Raw genomic sequence first — 17,595 nt, forward strand, 5'->3', positions numbered from 1 at the left:
TACTGCTGAACTGACACGAACTGCCAGCTCTATGGTGACTATTCCATCAGCAAAGATAGAAATAACCAAAAGGTAATGTACAATTACATACATAATCCTAGGAAACCCTCTTATCTGATAGATGGTACATATCCTTCTGACAACTACCACAAAAGTTCTATAAGACTAGTTTTACATAACTTATTGTTCCCAGGAAGCTGCACTCCTGATTCATGCATACCAAGGCTATAGATGAACAAAAGGTAATAATAATATACATATGTATTCCTCACTGTCCAACTCCCACCCAGTTAAATTCGGATGCACGGCATCAATTTTCCATTTCCCAGCCTGATGTCCTACATCCAGCGTCGCTTTTAAGAAAATCAGAAGCGTTAGTTATTATATCGAATGATCTAATCATACAATAACTTGAACCGCATTCTATGGGTTTACCATGCATCTGATTTCATGATGACTGCGAGAGCTGATTCCAGTTCATCAACCTATGTGACTCGGGGTGCCTGTCCAAATAACTCCTACTGGAAATGTCAGCTTCATCGGCAGCATAAGGATCTGAATGACCTGACGCTACCGGAGGCGACCAAACTGGCACCACCCCGCCTTCTCTCCCAGTCCAGCTGCTAGATGCCTCTGATGTGGATGGTGCTACGCCACCCCGCACACGGTTTAGGTTATTCTGAAGGTTATACTGCTGGTGGTGAACGCCATTATTTGTGGCAGCAGTGCCGCCATTGACAACTTCTCTGATTTCCATCTGAGGCTGGAAGTGGCCCTGCGAAGGCACCTCTGCCCTACTCACCTCGCTGCTCCCAAAATCCACTGAAAGTTCTGTTTCAGCTCTGACCAATGAAGTGGTCATGCTAGGCACCATCTGATCTGCTCGTCTCCGGCCAGCTGGTGTTGGTATGTGGATAGTACCTCGTACCATCTCCCGGTCCACTTCCATCTGCTGCAGCTCTTGAGGGAAGGCGATCAGGGGCACGTCCGAAGAGTCTCCAAGGCCTTCCTCCATCCCGTTCTCCATCTCCGCACGGGACGCCGCCTCCAGTTCCCACATCTCCGACAGGGCCTCCTGCAACCTGGACTTGGCTTCATCGAGCTCAACAATGGGGAGAGGGTAATTCGAGCCTAGCTCGATTCCTGCAGCCTGCAGCACGGACTCTGGTGCATCCCAGGGGTGGTGAATCCATTCTGTGGGCAGCCTCGCTAGCTCCGGTAGCCATCGCCGGACATACTCCCCATATGGGTCGAACTTGTAGCCTTCAAACTGAGAAATGCAATGCAGTGCATCAGTGTGCTATTTTGGCTCATCAAAAGATTGCACCGTATAAAGGAGTTCATGTATATGTACCTGAGGGTTGTCAATTCGGTCAAGTTCACGGCCATCAGGAAGAGACCCGGAAATGTACTGCCAACCCAACGCGTCACTCTCCAGGTCGGCGTCCAGCAAGGTGTCCCAGAAGTACTTCATCCCCCAGCGCCATGGCAGCTGCAGGACCTTGACAAAGAAGCTCGAGACGACGACGCGTATCCGGTCATGAAGCCACCCGGTCGCCCAGAGCTCCCTCATGCCGGCATCAACAAGAGGATAGCCGGTCCTCCCCTGCCTCCAGACCTTGAAGTAGACCTCATTGACAACCCAGGGAAAGAACCTGAGGTGAGCCAAGAGTGGCTTCTCGTGGCTGCACGGGTGGTTGAAGGTGAGGTACCGCGAGTACTCTCGCAGGCCGATGGATCGGAGGAACAGGCTGCAGCCCTCCTCGCCGTCAAGGTTGCTCTCGTTGCTCCATGTTAGCTGCTTCATTCGGACCTGGTGGAAGACCTTGCGGACGCTCAGCTCACCAAAGTGCAGGTATGGGGAGAGCAGGGATGTGTTTGCACTGTCCGCCTTCTTGCTGTTCACCGAGTAGTCCATCAGCGGACCGTTGAGGAAAGCCGCGAATGCCTTGTCAGCATTCTGCCACCCCGGCGACCATGCCCGTGCTAGCAGCGCATTGCTCCCCCTCTCTGACTCGTCTTCGAAGATCAAGTCATCTGACGGGCATCTTGACAAGTCACCTGTGGAGCGTGTCACGGAACAAAAACAGGCAGAGCATTTTCCATGTCAGTGATTTGCCCAAACCTACCGAATCATCAGTTGCTATATAATTGCAGCATTAGAGTGCTGCAGCCCGTGGTGCACCTGAATGTATCCTCTTGGGTGGCAGCAGCGGGGCGGCAGGGTCAGCCATGCAGAGGCACTTTTCCCAGAAAGGCGTGAACATGGTGAACGGGCAGCAATCGTCGTCAAGGACCTCCCATGGCTCGTAGAGCAGGTCGGAGTTGAAGGACTGCACGGTGATGCCCTCGCCCGCCAGCAGCTCCTTCACCCGGTGGTCCCGGACCAGTGACAGCGGGTCTGCAGATAGCGATTGGTGAGCAACACATGGCCATTCGTATCAGGTCAGACGATAACCATGGTTTCTTATTACAAGAAAAAACAGAGGTCTGCGCGCAGACCTTTAAACTGGAGTAGTAATTAATACTACTCTAGGTTGGTGGCTGCAAGAGCTTTTGGGAATTAAAGAGGAGGAGGGTGACAAAGTGTATAGGAAGTGTTTGATGGGAAAGTCATGCTATACTTGGAGTTGTTTGACGTGCGGAGTAATAAAGGATGATAAGCTATGCAATGTCCATGATTGGTAGACACAAGGTAGTACTGTGGATGGAAAGATTCCCCCCTTTAATTTTTTTTCTTCCTTTCTATCTGGATCATGGTCGTGTGGATCTAGTTGAACCAGAGGAGCAGAGCAATAGTATGAGACTCCAGAAATGCATAGCAAAAAGGTGAAAAAGTTTATTCTAATTTTTTAGAAGAGAAATCGTGACCAAGTAAACACTCGAGCGAGCGAAGAACTGACCAAGAGTAACAACAACAGCGAAGAACAGCCAGAGATGTAGGAATCGAACCGTAGAGGTGGTTGAAGAAGAGATGTGTGGCGCCGGTGCTGCGGACGAGGTCGAGCAGCGCGGCGACGGTGTCAGTGGATCGGCGGGTGACGAGGCGGCTGGCGCCGAGGCGGCGCAGCGAGGCGTCCAGGTGCTTGAGGCTCTGGCTGAGCCACCAGCGGGACACCCGGCCGGGGTAGTAGGGCCCGTCCTCCTCCGGCGCCCACACGTATGCCGGCACCACCTCCCCCGCCGTCCGCGCCGCCGCCGCCAGCGCCGGGTTGTCCTCCACGCGCAGGTCCCGCCTGAACCACACCACCGTCCGCACCGCCGCCGCCTCCCCGCCACCGCCGCTCATCGACGACGGCGACGCTGCCATGGCGCCCAATCCAAATGACGAGCAGCTAATCGAGCCCAAGCAACAAGCTCCTACGGCCTCTCTGGGATCGATGACGAGACGAGCAGCAGCAGCTCAAGGAGCTCTCATGAAGCTGCTCCCGAAGAAATCTGGGTATGGGCAACTCAGGAACTGATTGGATTGGCGAGGATTCCCAGGAACCGTGGAACGGGCTGGATTGGAATGGTCTCCTCAGAAGAGCAAGTGCATGGGGACTGATGTGGAGTAATCTGACCAAAGTTGAATCTGACCAATCTCTTCCCTTCTTTTTTTTCCCACTAATTTTCTGCGCGGTACTTTTCTTCGGGAGGATTGGATGGTGGTGTTCTTGCAGAGACTTGCAGGGGTTTCCTAGTTTTTGGTTGGGAGAGAGCTGTGTGGTCCAATGGAGAGTGTGGTCTGTGGATATTGGGATTGTTTGGTTGGTTTGGATTTGTTCTCAGCTTTTCCTCCTGTCCATTTATCCCGTGCTCCCTCACTCTCCCTCGGTCCCTCCCTCTCTCTGGCCGCCTTTCACTCCTCTCCCATAATATTCCCCTGTATTTATTTTCATCCCTGTGAAAAGGAAATAGGTAGGGGTCGGTAGATTCTGCTGAATTTTTTCGTTCCACCGACATGTGGGTTCGGTTTCGGTGCATCAGAACTCTTCGCCGGAGAAAGCTGAAATTTTCTGCAGACAAAAACAACTTTTTTTCACTAAACTCTAGCGAAGTTTCGAACTTCTTTGGAGTGTGTAGGATTCTCAAAAAAATTCCGAGAACCTTTGGGATTTCTTTTCCAAAAGCCCTCTGGCCCACAGGGCTGCGGTTATCAAATAGCACGGAATGCATTTTTATAGGACCACTTGGTTGTTTCAGTAGTTCAAGCATCTGTATGGGGTTTAGAGTTCAGCGGCAAGTCTGCGTGTTGTATTTGTTATACCCCGATTCATTTATTTAATTAAAATGGTTCAGACTGGTCAATACTTAATACCCTGTCCTAGTTCACCTCAAAAAACAGGTGGATGGTTTTGAAAATACTATCCACCTTTCTTTTCTTCAAAACAAAATGTCATCGAGATGGTGATCAAACTGCATTTTTCCACTCTGCTCCACGTCACAAAACCCTAGGAAACCGCTCACTAATACAAAACACCTACTCACAAATGCTTTTGTTTTGTAATCACACATGTTCTCTGAGGCATCGCACCGCATAGGTAGCCAATGAGGGGGGACTATCGCACACATTTTGATGGACATGCGCGATGAGGACCAACCAAAACGTGTGCGATGATAAATCATGGCACAAATGTCTTGACCAGCTAAGACGTGTGTGATAAGGTATATATCACAAACCCTTGTACAGTTGTACCTATGTAACGTTGTGATGAGGTGTCGGCTAACACACTTTTGTCAAGTTTAGGAACCTTCAATTTCCCCCAAAAAATGAGTAAAATCCCCGAAACTCCCAGGAGTAAGTTGTACTCACTTCACTACAGAGTTGACATTCACATACCAATGTTGCAGAGAGAATTCACAAAGTTCGACACATTCATATATGGATTCAACATTTTTCTTCACAATGCCAAATACATTGATAAATTGTTTATGTTCCATATTCATACGCAATCATACATATTGTGACGCGCTAACATATCCAAGGCAACCCATCGCTCTACGAGAACCCTTCTCATCTTCCCGGTTCAGTGCAACAAACGTGAACATGGCCTAAGAAGTAAGAAATGATATTTATTTCTTTTGCGGGGAAGAATTTTGTTAACGCACAACAATTCTTGTATTGTACTTATTTCAAATTGGCCGCGAAAGCTGATTGACCAATAATGAGAGTACTGTTCGGTCTAATCCATGAAATGATAACTGCCATGAGAAAACGTGAAACAGTATTTTTGTTTTTAACGAACAGCATTCTTATTTAATGAATAGCGTAGGAAACGTACGTCACTGCCAGTTGCTCAGATATTTTCCATTTCAGCTCCTGTTTTCTGCAGAATGATACAGCGAACTTATTTAAAGGGGCTATCTGTCCAGCACATGCACGTATGGTGCAAGCAAAGAACTGGTGCTCGATCTAGCAAGTACTAGTCGAAGCATGCCATGAGATGATGAGATGCGATTGTCTGCCACTGCTAACTTGCTAAGGTATTTGTATACCTAGCCCAGTAGCTGGAAGCATTGCACGCACATAGGTTGCACTTGCCTCATGGTTATCCTGTCGGGAATGAGGGTATGCAAGTACCTCAATACACGTCTTGATAAGAGGTGTCAACATATTGTAAACCTTCGTGCCCCCGGAGATTTGATCATATGTCTCGCTCTACATTGTACTTTGCTGGTTTGTCCTCCCCTGTCCTGTCTCAACAAAAGAAACTTAGAACGTACTCCCTCCGATCCTAAATTATTATCGAAATGCATCCATATTTGGACAAATTTGAGTCAAGAATTTAGAATCAGAGACACAGGACAAAGATTTATTAAACTGCAAGTAAAATGGGGCATACGGTAGCCGCCAGCCTTCATTTCCGACGTTCATAATGAAGAATTAGTGTGAAAACTGGCATCGCCCCAGATTTGCATCGGAAGAGAGATCTTAGAGGAGGAAGAAAAAGGATAAAATAGGCCCAATAGGAAAAGTAAGACCCAACCCAAATAGAGAAAGTGTTGGACTCATTGTTGCATCTTGGAACTCTTGATTCAAGCAAGTCTTGAGACTCAACTCAAATTTCAAGGAACTTGAAAGATCCAACAATGCAACAAATGGGTTCGACAGTGGGTCTATTTGGGTTGATGTTGTATGATTTTTTTTTCAAGAATGCAACCCAGCGGGTGCATTATCGATTGAAGACGAAGAGCCACAATGCCAGTACAACACCGAAACGGCAAGAACAATCCCAACAAGTGACAAAAGGAAAACCACACCACCGACCCAATCTAATTTGGACAAGAACATAGTCACAACCGCCGCAGAAACCTTGCACAACAACAAGCCTGGAAGACAAAGAAGTCGTGCACAGGACCTCAACAACCGTTTCACGCCCGCCGCCAAGCCTCTCAAAAAATCACCGCAACGTCAGGACCGTCCCGGACGATGTGGCCGCCATCACGCCAAGAGAGAAGATCAGCAAGTGAGGTAGCCGTAGGCCGGAATTGAACAAGGATATTGGCCAAGGTGCGTCGACGAGGGGTACATCGCGCCCAGAAGTCCAGTGTCCAAGGCATGTATCCGGCACCATCACCCACATCAACCATGCTCACTGAAGGGCTCCAAGGCCACCTAGACAACACTCTCAAGAGAGGAGAACGTCGTTGAGCGTCGCCCTTGCCGGGTCCGTCGACCAGACCAAGGGTTTCCCCCGTGCCAAAGGAGGAGGAAGCCACAGTCGAGCCACAACAATGCTTCCAAGAAGGTAATGGCGGCCGCGACCGTCATCATCATCGGCGTAGGCAAACACCCATGCAGAGATTTCTCTCCGGCCTATGACCAAGGACACCGAACCCGTCCAAGAGCTGCCAAGGCAATCATGCCGGCGAGTCCCGTACCGAAGGGAGGGAATAACCACAAGTGTTCCGGCCCCGATTCCGGCCCTCCTCAACGGTCCGGCTGCACCCGCTGCAGCCCCAGCCGGCCGCGCTCCCCCACCGCGGCTGCTCGCAAGGGGCTAGCCAACGCCTTTGCGTGCCTCCATCGCTGCCGACGGGCCCGCCTCCGACAAGCAGGCCGCCGCAAACCCGACCGGCACCACCATCGTCAGAGCCGGCCGCGTGCCCCGGCGGCGCCCCCGCCCCCACAGCCAGGGCTAGGGGACTAGCTCGTCCACCATCATCTGGGGCTGCCGCCCCAGCGCACCACGCCTGTCGAAGCCTTCGAGTAGCCGCAGCCAGGAGCCTCCCGTGCAGATCTGGCTGCACCACACCGCCATCCCCCGCGCCGTTGAGCCCAGCCCGCCACTGACGGGGCACACCACACCGCTCGCAGATGCCGGATCCACACCGCACGGAGCCGCCGGAACCCACCACGTGCCCCGCACCTGCGCCGCCACCACACCACGCGTCGCCCCGGGGGACCAAGCGCCGCGGCCTGAAAAAGTCCCCGCCGCCACCGACGCCACCTGGGCTTTGCCCAGCAGTGCTCACCGGAAGCGGCGAGGGGAGGAGATGGTAGGGGCGGCGCCAGCGGGTGGATCTAGGGGTTCCGCCCGTGTCGCCCCTTGGAGTGTGTGTCTTATTTATGCAAGATACGACTCCTAATGCAGAACCGAACAAAAGTTATGTTTTCTCCTTCACGGATTTATTGAATAACTATTGTTTTAGATAAAAAAATATGTAGTGCATTAAACACGACCTATTCGCTCATCTAGGGCGACATATCAAGTGAAAATCTATGTTCGGTGAAAATTTAAAAACTTTCGATTGAAGACATTAGATCTCAAACAAGTGGATCAGAATATCAGATGAAAGGTGAAACACCTACTCAACATTTATATGTATTTTAAGAGGTTCTATCTTTTTCTGATACGTTTTGAAAGTTTTTAAGTTCACTAAACAAATGTTTTCACCTGATACATCATGTTCTTTTTTTTTTGCGAGAATGATACATCATGTTCGTCTAGAGTAGTCTTACCCTGCCCTTTACAGGTGTTTCCGTTGCCTAATCCATATTGAATATTGTCTCCCACAGGGCTTATTAATAGTCATCAGTTTGAAAGTTGACCAGAATGCAGTGCCAAAGAGCTAGTGAAACTGCAAAACACTTCAAATTGGTTTTCAGCAAATTGCGAACAAATCCTATATGACATTGGCATGAATGTGTTGTAACGGCATCCACAATGGTAGAGTTAGTCCTGACTTTACACATCATCAAGAGTCAATGGTAAAATAATAAGAGTAATGGTTTGTGTCTTTAAATTGACTCTAAATGATTGGTTAGCATTAAATATGATGGTTTACATTGTTTAAAAGGTCGGCTCCTACCTAACTCTTACTTGCCTCTTCATCGATTCTTTTCTTAAGAGTCTGACTCTTCACTAAGATACTTCTTTTCTCTCTCGTATTTCTCTTTCCTTCACACAAACAAATTTTAAATAAGAATCGGTTAAGATTCAGCTTTTGCAATTGCCCTAAAGTATTTCTTTCGTTCCTAAATATAAGATGTTGATGTTTGTTCTAAGTCAAACCTTCTAAAGTTTGATCAAGTTTATAAAAAAATATACTAATATCAACTTCAAATTAATTTTAGAATCCATTATGATATATATTTTCATAGTATATACTACTATTTGAAGTTCTAGATGTTGTTGATTTTTCTATTAACTTTAAAAAGCTTAGAACATCCTATGTTTAGAAGCAATCGACCAACTTAAATGACCGGCGAATTGTCTCTTGTCGGAGCTTCATTCTATCAATCACGTTAATTAAATTAAATCCTTTTAGAAAAGTTGGAGAGATGTGCAACTTCCGTTCGCTAGTAAGATGCTGTGCGACTCGTGAGTATAGCTTTTAGCGACAACTCTGGCCAGATTAATTGAATCATTTGTCATTTTCCTTGTGCAGATCGAATCATTTGTCCTGTGAGCACTATATGCTGATACCAAACATGATTTCCAGTTTCCATTAACGATGGGATAAGATTGCGAGTCAAATCTGATAGATCGCCATGCGCGTACGGCTTCGACCAATGGGAAGAGGGGTACAAAATGCTTTACTGAAGCTTGGAAAACAATACAAAAATAGGAATAGAGATGTTTCTGTTTGCGAGTCTAGCTATCGGCCATCTAGGAGTACTAGTCTTTTTTTAGTTCCGTTTGCCGACCTCCTTTTCTCGTCGAATATGCCGTCAGTTATTGACCATTTTCCCGTCATTTGTCACACGTAGTTCATCATCATGAAGAAGAAAAAAAAGGAACATTGAGCCATTGATGACACGATTGAGGACTTCTGTCTCACATTTCCTGGGACACTGATTTATTTTTTGCAGGTTCCCGGGATATTGATTTGTTCTGTAAGTCCAATGAACAGTGTACCGTAAAATATATAGAGGTGCACTATCAGCAGAAGTTAATATAGTGATATAAGATCACGATTGCTGTTTTTCTAAATCCCTGTCACCGTATGCCAGGATGGTTTGATTGATTTGCCGCGAACAGTACACATGCAGGATGATTCCAAATTAAGATCTTCAGGGCTGGTCTGTCAAGTTCTAGAAGCAGCTGGCTGTAATTATTTTCGTTTGTGTGATTATTTAATCTAGAGCACCTGACTATTATTTGCGTTTGTGTGGATTGTAATATTCGCGCAGGAGGGGGAGCACCTTTGGCCCGATGGTGAGTTAATGTAAGTGGAGTTTTACTTCAAAAATTATATGAGTTGAATATTTATCTGAACCCTGCAAAAGAAAAATTATCTGAAGGCGACAACATCCTAGGTTTCAGATGGACACGGCCGAACATGTACACCCGGCTCTAAAGTCCCTTCAAAGTACAATGAATTAAACAGTCAGTGTAATGGCAGGCCAGATAAACCGTACTATATTTGGCAAAAAAAAAATCAAGGAAATCATATGCACAATAGGCACAATAGGCAGAGCTAGAAAAAACCAAATGGAGGTGCCATATCAACACGTGGGTTTGCCTCCTACCATCTCCAACTTTCTTGCATCAGGACCACGTCCGCGGTGGTGTTTGCCCCTCCACCACCCGTTTGTGTTGATGGCGATTTTCATTTCTCGCGCACTACGCTATCTATTTTCTTTTCGTGGGTTTGTCCGTCGGTACAATAGAACATTTTAAATTAGATCCTCAGGATTTTCTTCAAATCCTATGAAATTCACCTGTACCAAATTAACAAGCCTTAACTTTTTGGTAAAGTTGTCTATGTTATCTACTCCGTCTAATCCTAAATTTTTGTCGTTGTTTTAGTTCAAATTTATACTAAAACAACGACAAGAATTTAGAATCGGAGGATCATATGTTCCGTACTTATTCTCATCTTTATTTCTACTCTCTGGATTTACCGTTGCTTAGGTGTAACCTTATATGAGGTGACATTGCATCATTGAGGATGTCTGATCTAGCGGTGGAGTAGGCATGGATCCTTCCATGGATACATGGCAGGTATGGCACACTAGCAGTTATGCGATTGATTAATGTGCACAGTAGTTGTTAATGTGCTCTCTATAAATCTTACTTGTCCACTTTAACTAAGGGCTTGTTTGACACTAGTTTATTTTCTAGTCACTAATGTTTTGGTATTTGAGGGGTTTGGTTGTTCACCTAAAACTCTTAAAAAACTCTTCCACCCAAAAAATTGTACCCTAGAAAACATTAAAAAACACTGGTGCCAAACAAAGCCTAAGGAAAGTCTTAGTTTATCCCCATGTGGCGATGGTACGAAGGTCATATGCAACCTTAGACTTCGGTGTATAGTTTTGCAGGATAAAAAAGAGGCAGTTTGTTGTTTGAGAATGCAGACCCCCCTTCCATTCTGGTTGCATGCATTGTATTATATTGAGGCCACGGTAGAGTGACCATTCCTTCCATTAGGTAAACAAAAGAGCTCATATGTATTGTCTTTTATTAATACTCTTATAGTTTTCACTTCTTTTATGATGATATCTTATCTTTGTATGCTTACTAATTTGCACTTTTTTCCTCAACCATTGTCTAATTTTAGTTTACAGTCAATAAACTTCAAAGCCGGATAAACATGACTTTTAAATTTTATTATTAGGCAAATCCATTTCATGTAATTCTAGTCAAAGTGGTATATGATATACCGATGTGGTTTTTTTAGGACACCTCAAAGGGACAGGGAGTTCATGCATTTCATGAATTGTCCAGTTAATTAGGAAAAACCGGGCGAAAACCAGGATATACCGATGTGGTGATGGTTGTTTTTGCACAAGTGTCCAACTTAGCGAGATGCCTCTCTACGAAGCCTGGCGTGACACGATTGACTTGTTGACGCGTGGCGCATGTGGGCCCCACTTCCCCTTTATCTCTTCCCTTATCTCTTCCTTTATCCACCACATCCATGTGTGTTTCCACAGCTCCTTCCTATCGGCAAGTTGTTCTCCTAACGCGGCGTGCCGCTGTTCCTCCCTGCGCCACCGATCGTGCTCTCCCCGCGCGCCACTGAGGTCTGACCTATATTCGTCGCTCACAGCAATGAGGGGTCGTTGGTCACCATTGCGGTGGGATGCCTCTGCTCGTCACCGTGGTCGTTGTGTCGGAAGGCGTCCCACCACGTGGCGGCTCCTCCCTGCCATGTGTTTCTATGTTTGTATTTTTTAAATAATTCTTTTAATATTTTTAAATTTCATAAAAAAATTAGTCCCCCCGTTTCATAATAAGTTTTGGGAATTTAGTATCCCTCCGGCCAGAATTTTTTGTCAAAATATTACACATCTAGACATTTTTTAAACATAAATACATCCATAATTGGGCAAATTTGAGACAAGCAATATAGGTCGGATGGAGTACAATGTTGTACTAAATTTGTACTAAATCCCCGACACTTATTATGAATCCATAATTGAAAGTTGAGAAAACCCAAAGTTGAGAGGATGAATTTTTTTGCAAAAAGAGTTTACCCTGTGGAGCACTCTGCCAACTAGTCAGCCCCTCGAGTTGTACGACAAATTCAAGAAAATCATAAAATCTAACGAAAGACGTACCATACCACCTTGAACAAGGTGAGCGATCAATATACCCGCCTTCTGAAGTTAAGGATGAAAATTTGATATTTTTTCCAAATTGTTTTGGTCAATGCCACCAGATTTTGTTCTGAAGATCATGTTGCTGCGCACTATTAAACGGGAACAAAAAAAAATGACATATATGCAGGATTAGTTAGTGGAGCGGAAAAGCAAAGAAGATGTGGGTGGAAAGCAAATCGGAAGTGGTCCTATGTATGCGTGCGCATAGGCAAATCCAATGGACTGGACAAATATAACATGGTGATTGCAGACCTGATGAACTGGCTTGTACTTGTTGAAGCTAAAACTATACCTTCTACGTCCAACAAAAAAGTCTTAAGTTTGTCAAAATTTGAATGTATCTAAATATGATTTAGTGTATAAATGTATTCAAATTTGATCAAAATGGAGACATCATTTGTTGAATGGCGGAGCACCTGAAGCCGGCCGTGTGTGCACTCTCTGGTAGCAGACCGATCGAAAGGTTATGAAATTCATCCTTTATACAAAAGAGAAGAAGGAAAAGCCAGAAATTAAGCTGCGCAAAAGGTTGTTACATGCACGTTTCCACTACAAATTTCATCAAATTAAGCACCGTGAATTACAACGCCCGTAAAACTTTACTCACTGCACGGCAAAATCCGCATCGATCAGCATGACACGAACAACACTCCCAAAGACCCCCCCTCGATTCCACGCTCCTATCCTATCGGGATCGGGAGAAACTCTCTTTCCTTTCTTCTCTCTGCGTGTGTGGAGTTTTTCAGCCAAGGACCGTGACGCCTTCCCAAAAAGTTGTGAAGCCGTGAACCCTTTCTCTACCGGACACGTACCCAGCTGGCCGGCTGCCTCCTCCTCCTATCTACCTGGCCAAGTTATCCCGAGGAATGCGATTCTTCCTCCTACAGTCCTACTCCTCTATCCGAAAAAATTAATAAAAATTCTCAGTGACCTGATCGAGGGATTGATGTGACCATCGGCGTCGCACTGGCCGTGCTGTTGCCGCGTACCCGGCGTTTGCCGTCGTGCTCTGATTAGAAGCAAACTGTTCTGGAGTTCTGCTCAGGAACAAAGTAAAGAGGGCACTGATGCAGCAGCCGCAGCAGTGCCCCTGCTTTTGGTGATGTTCAGTAAAGCTGTTCCCAGCAATTAATCGCGACAGTTGAATCAAATGAGAGCATAAATCTTGTAACTGTTTGTACGTGTGGTGGTACTGAATGGTGTTCTTTGGGCACCTGGGTGGGTCCGATCGATCGATTAGGATGGGACTTGACAGCCTAACTAATTTTGGCCAGTGCCCCTCGCTGGCTCGGTTCAATTCTTAACTAGGGTCACTATAACTATTATAACTACGTGTTCAACATCGTACTTGTTTGCTCCGATGAATGGTCATTGCGAGATCTACTATAGTTCTGTACAACGGCTTCAGTCATGATCGAGTTGCCGGAAAAATAACTGTCAGCAGCATGTCATTGTTCGTGAATATACTGCCAGTACATATTAGGATGAACCTTCTACCACTAATTTAATTCGTAAAAGCTTTTTTTTTTTTGAGAAACAGCGTACTCCGAAATGACACATGTTTTATTTCTTCTCTAAACAGAATTAACTTAGCCTGGATTCCTCCCCGCAAAAAAAAACACTCTGGCACAGAGGATCGTCGTGTTATCACCACCAACCAATCATTCATGATTCCTCAAAAAAAAATCATTCATGATGTCACGTACACGTAATTCCGCGGTGGTCAATTGGCTCCGGAGAGCTCCGTGAACAAGTTGCGAGAGTGCCAGACTCGAACGACGGAGTGACACGAGAACTGTGTCTGATCCACCGAGGAGCGAATGAGTGATAGATATATAGCGTCTGCCCAGTAAAAACCAAACAAGTGAAATGTACCTTGTCTGCACGGCACTTCCTCCATCAGTAAGTAACGATGGGGTTTACAGTGTTGTTTGTAAATTTGTTTTACAAAAACAACCAACCAACCGCTCTTGAACAATACATGTTGGACGTTACAACTTTGTAGTTCCAGCCATCCTCTTCACCGACATCTTTGTTTTGTACTCGTAGATAGATTGACCGAGTGCCTAGTACTACTCTATATGTTTGCGGTTCGTTTTTCTTCTTTTCTCCCCCAGGTTTAGTGGCGCACAAGCTAGCATCGTGGCAGCACGATGAAAAACTAACCACCGTCATTGGTCTTCTCCCGCCAACACCCTCCTAAACAATCCCATCATACTGTAAGAAGAGTGACCATCACTAGGAATTAAATCAGTCCTGCATAGTATCCTCCTCCAACAGTCCAACCGCAGTACTTCCACCCTCCAAGCCAATCCCATCTGCTGAAAGTTGTACTGTATGTACTAGTGTTTCCACTAGCCAATGACAAGATGTGCGCTGGCAGCTCCCCTCCAAATACATTAGATCGGCCATAATACTGTTTCCATGAATTTTGTTGATGTACTCCAACAGCACAGTAAGCTGTGGTGCCGGTTAACTTCTGTAAACAGCAGATGCAAGAATAATACTGCTGCGTGTACACCAACTTCTGCAGTAAATAGGCGGAACACCGTAGCAGCAGACTTGTGCCATGGTTAGCATTTTGGGGGCGGTAGCTGATGCGCGAAATATACTTCCAAAACCAGCCCACGTGACGGCGCATAGAACGGATAAGTTTACCTGAGGTGGGCGAGGCGCCACGACGTAAGACGCGTTGACCGGGGAGCACGTACGTAAACGTAGTAGTACGCGCGAACGCGCGTAGTATCCGGTCCAAAGGCGAAAGGGGATCCGCCGTCCGAGCAGCAAAGGCTGGATCAATCTATCTTCGCTACTGCACCAAGACGGCTTATCAGTAACAATCGAAAAACAACACCAGTAACGGTCGGGACAACCGTTACTAACTTCGTGTTACTGATGATGGTTATCATCAGTAACGGTCAGCCTACTTGGTGATCGACAATGATGAGTTTTGAGCGAAATTAAAAAAAAAGCTCATGGCCAGCATATTATTATGCTAGCCATGCTTTTCTTTTTCTAATTGTGTACAAATTCTGCAGTCGAGATAGTAGCAGCAGTACGGGAAAATCAAGATTAAAACGTCGAATGCATTCACAGCAGAAGATAATTAGCAATCAAGTTGCGTGCATTCACAGCAGAATAGAATTAGAAATCAAAAATTACATGGTTGCATCCATTCACAATAGAGATTACAAAAACAAATCACGAAAGAAAAGCCGATGTCCATGATCTGCTATACACAGCGACGGGAGGCCGGATCCGGCGGCGATGGTCGGGGCCTGTGAGAGAAACAGTGAGAGAGAACGAGAGAGAGAGACACACACACACACACACACAGAGATGGGGGGTTACCGGCGGCTGACGACGGGGGAGCCCGGATCCAGACGGCAGCGCGAGGCAGGCGGCTGGGGACAGGATCCAGCGGCGGCTTCCCACGACGGCGCGCGGGGTCGGGAGGGTGGTGGAGGCGCCTGCTGCAGGAGGAGAAGGGCCGGGGGCCGAGGTCGTCGGATCCATGGCGGCGGGGCCGGTTGGGGGCGCCGGATCCAGGGGCGGCCGGGGTTGAGGTCGCCGGATCCGAGAGCGGCCGTGGTTGAGGCCCCGGGCTCGGGCGCCTGCTGCTGCCGGGCTCGGCCTCCTCCTGCTACTGTAGGAGGAGAGAAGGGGGATAGGTTGGGAGGAAGAGAAGAGGGAGATCGGAAGGGGAATGAGAAGAGGGAGATCGGGAGAGAAGAGAAGGGGGGGAGGAGGGACGCTTGGCAGAGAGAAGAGCGGTGGCTGAGAGGAGGAGATGAACTTAGGGTTTGGGGGATTTGATGAGAGTTGTTTATATAGGCTGGACAGTTTGGGCCGCAAATGGGTTGGGCCCAAGTGGTCATTAGTGGCGGGCCTAAATGTAAAGCCTGCCACGATGTGTGTTCTTGCGAACTTTGTTATTTTTCACATTGAACATTCATTGGTGACGGGTCTTCCGCGTCCGTCACATATGAATGGACATCAGTGGCGGGCCTAAATGTAAAACCCGCCACTGATGTGTGTTCTTGCGAATTTTGTTTTTTCACATTGAACATTAGTGACGGGTCTTCCCCGCCCGTTACTGATGATGGTCAAAAAACCCGTCACTGATGACTCGTCACATATACACTGTTTTGTAACAGTGCTTCTTAGTATTTGTGATGGGACAGAGAAAGAAAAAAGAAAAGGAGTCGTTGCTTGCAGTGCCAGATGTGCACGGCACGAGAGAGCGAAAGCAGCGCAGCTAGCGCGCCATGTCGACCGGGCTTCGCCTCCCGCACCCGTTTGCTTATCCATCGTGTGTCCGCGAGAACGCTCTCTCGACTTGGCAGCGAAATATGGGCAACCCAGCGCGGCGTGGCAGCATTCCGGCATGGGCGTCCACGGGAACATAATCCAGGCTAGCATTCGCTTCGTAGCAAAATAAGGTCACGCCCATGCCCCCGCCCTAGCCCCACGTGACGCGCGCGCGTGAAGCGGCTCGATCCCGTTTTGGCCGCCGGAACATGAAACACCTACCGGTGCATGCATGGGAAATATTCTTCGGTGTGAAGGGAATCGACGACGATGGCGTTCTGGCCGTCCGTCACCCACGCGCGCGCCCGTGGGTGCCGGCCCTCGGTCCAAGCCGCGACAGCGACGCCCTTTTGGTTTCCCTTCGCTCGCCCATGCCTCGTGACTTGTACTCTACCGCCGCTGTATGTAGCTTGTACCCGTATGCATATGTTCTTCCTTGTTCCTTGCAGAGTTTCCAGTCCGAGGGATGGATGGATGGGTACAATACGCCAGATGGCGACTCGGCGGGGGAGTACTGCCGCTACCTCCCACCGTGGCTGACAGCGATAGCTCCAGACCTCTTCGGGCATGGATCGATTACTCTAATAATTAATCTTACAACTGTCGGGAACCTGAACTAAATGTCATCCAGTACTCGATCCGAAATGATTGGCTTTAATCCTTCCTCCTGATACAAAGTAGCCCAGAGGAAATGCTAGCTTTTCTGTCTGTGCCATCATGAACCAGATCGCAAACCCCTGTTCTAACAAGATCCAACTAAGGCAATCACATTGACCCTTCTTCTTTTCAAAAAATAAAATAACCGTTTTGCTGGACGCAAGGCGCCTGTTTTTTTTTTTTCTTAAATATGATCTGTCGATGCGCAGAGATTGGTGAGGGGAGCGGGCGGGATGTTTCGCGGAGCGCGCGCGTGGTTTTGTTCGGCCCGTGCGTTGTGGCTTTTTGGTGGGCAGCTTCTGGACGTGAGTGGGCTTCTGGGGTTGGGGTTCAGTTTTCCCGGGAGTGGCCGTGGGCTTTTTTTGGGCTGTTGTTTTTGGAACACCATCGGTCGCTGGAGTTTTTGGGCAGCACGAAGCAGCGAAGTCTGTTTCTGGGCAACGAGGCTAGACGCTGCTAAGAACAATGGAGAGCTCTAGAGCCAGCAAGGAGGTTAGACCCTTCTAAGAACATGTACTTTCTACATATTTTTGTTGTTACTGTTCTCCTATGTGAGAAATTGCATTACCCAACTGCTGCTAATAGGGGTT

The 17,595-nt window shown here is 47.3% G+C and overlaps 1 protein-coding gene across 1 annotated transcript; it reads right to left on the reverse strand.

The window, feature by feature from the left end:
• LOC100833505 (cryptochrome-1) lies at window positions 1–3,827 on the reverse strand. Its single transcript, XM_010237279.3, has 5 exons — window positions 2,953–3,827; window positions 2,186–2,401; window positions 1,355–2,061; window positions 436–1,270; window positions 1–353 (listed from the first exon to the last, which is right to left on the reverse strand). The coding sequence occupies exons 1-4, from the start codon at window positions 3,308–3,310 to the stop codon at window positions 449–451; spliced, it is 2,103 nt and encodes a 700-aa protein (XP_010235581.1). The 5' UTR covers window positions 3,311–3,827; the 3' UTR covers window positions 1–353; window positions 436–448.
• Window positions 3,828–17,595: the final 13,768 nt, after the last annotated feature.

Source organism: Brachypodium distachyon, chromosome 3 (genome assembly GCF_000005505.3).
Source record: "Brachypodium distachyon strain Bd21 chromosome 3, Brachypodium_distachyon_v3.0, whole genome shotgun sequence".
Classification (NCBI taxonomy): Eukaryota; Viridiplantae; Streptophyta; class Magnoliopsida; order Poales; family Poaceae; genus Brachypodium; species Brachypodium distachyon.